This window comes from Temnothorax curvispinosus, unplaced genomic scaffold, assembly GCF_003070985.1.
Source record: "Temnothorax curvispinosus isolate PA1 unplaced genomic scaffold, ASM307098v1 QBEX01011852.1, whole genome shotgun sequence".
Taxonomy (NCBI): Eukaryota; Metazoa; Arthropoda; class Insecta; order Hymenoptera; family Formicidae; genus Temnothorax; species Temnothorax curvispinosus.
In genome coordinates, this window is record NW_020221632.1 from 1 (window position 1) to 1,087 (window position 1,087).

General features: G+C 42.7%; 1 protein-coding gene across 1 annotated transcript; it reads left to right on the forward strand.

The window, feature by feature from the left end:
• Positions 1-120: 120 nt before the first annotated feature.
• LOC112461831 lies at positions 121-664 on the forward strand (the record flags this gene model as incomplete). The annotated part of the gene is made up of 2 exons (XM_025027229.1): positions 121-355; positions 468-664. Coding segments are annotated over 2 exons (432 nt in total), but the record flags the coding sequence as incomplete, so codon positions are not given.
• Positions 665-1,087: the final 423 nt, after the last annotated feature.

Here is a 1,087-nt window from a genome sequence, read left to right on the forward strand (position 1 = left end):
CACATGTTATTCTTTAACGTGCGATTGAATCGCTCGACGACCGATGCTTTCAACACCGAATATGTGGAATAATGATTGATGTTGTGTTTCCTCACGAGATGTTGCACGTCGGTGTTGTAGGCATCGGTCGTCGAGCGATTCAATCGCACGTTAAAGAATAACATGTGGAAGATGTTTACGTTCAACGGAACTTACAAGTGGATCGACGAGCTACCGCGTCTCATCGCGGAGTACAACGCGCGCAAGCATCGAACGATCGGCATGCGGCCTGTCGACGTTACTCCTGCAATCGTTAAAAGACTCTTAACCACGGTGTACAGTGCGATCAAGATCGCCAGGTTTGACAAAGTTCAAAGTAGGCGAGCGGGTACGCGTTAGCAAGCACAAGACAATTTTCGAGAAGGGTTACACACCAAATTGGAGCACCGAGGTGTTTAAAATCGTTAAAGTGCAACACACTAATCCAGCAACCTATCTGCTGGAGGACTATCGCGGAAAATCTATCGCTGGAGCGTTCTATGAGCACGAGTTACATCGCGTGGCTTACCCGGACACGTATCTCGTGGAGAAAGTACTGCGCAGGAGGGGAGACGAGGTCTACGTGAAATGGCTGGGATTCGATGGATCGCACAACTCATGGATACACAAGGACAATGTTATTTAATTCATGCAGATCGTTTTTTAAAACATATGAAAAATAAACTATGTAAGAAATATTAAATAGATACACGTACAATATTTTTATTAATATCCCTTCCAACAATATAATATACGTTACATTACCTTACTTTATGTTACATTACATTACGTTACCATACATACGTACATACATTACATTACTTTACGTTATACTATTACATTTTATACATACAATACACTACGTTTTCGGAGGAGGTATTTGATAATGTCCCCACGGTAACGTATCGATCAAATCGGGTATAATGTATCGCTTATCGTCGTACGGACTCAGAGCGATTTTCGTCTCGCGGATGGTGTGCACTTCATGCAATTTTGATCTTATACAGAACTGCTGTCGCGTCATTTCAATTTCGTCCTTCAGACACCGCGTGTAATCGTCGAACGTTAT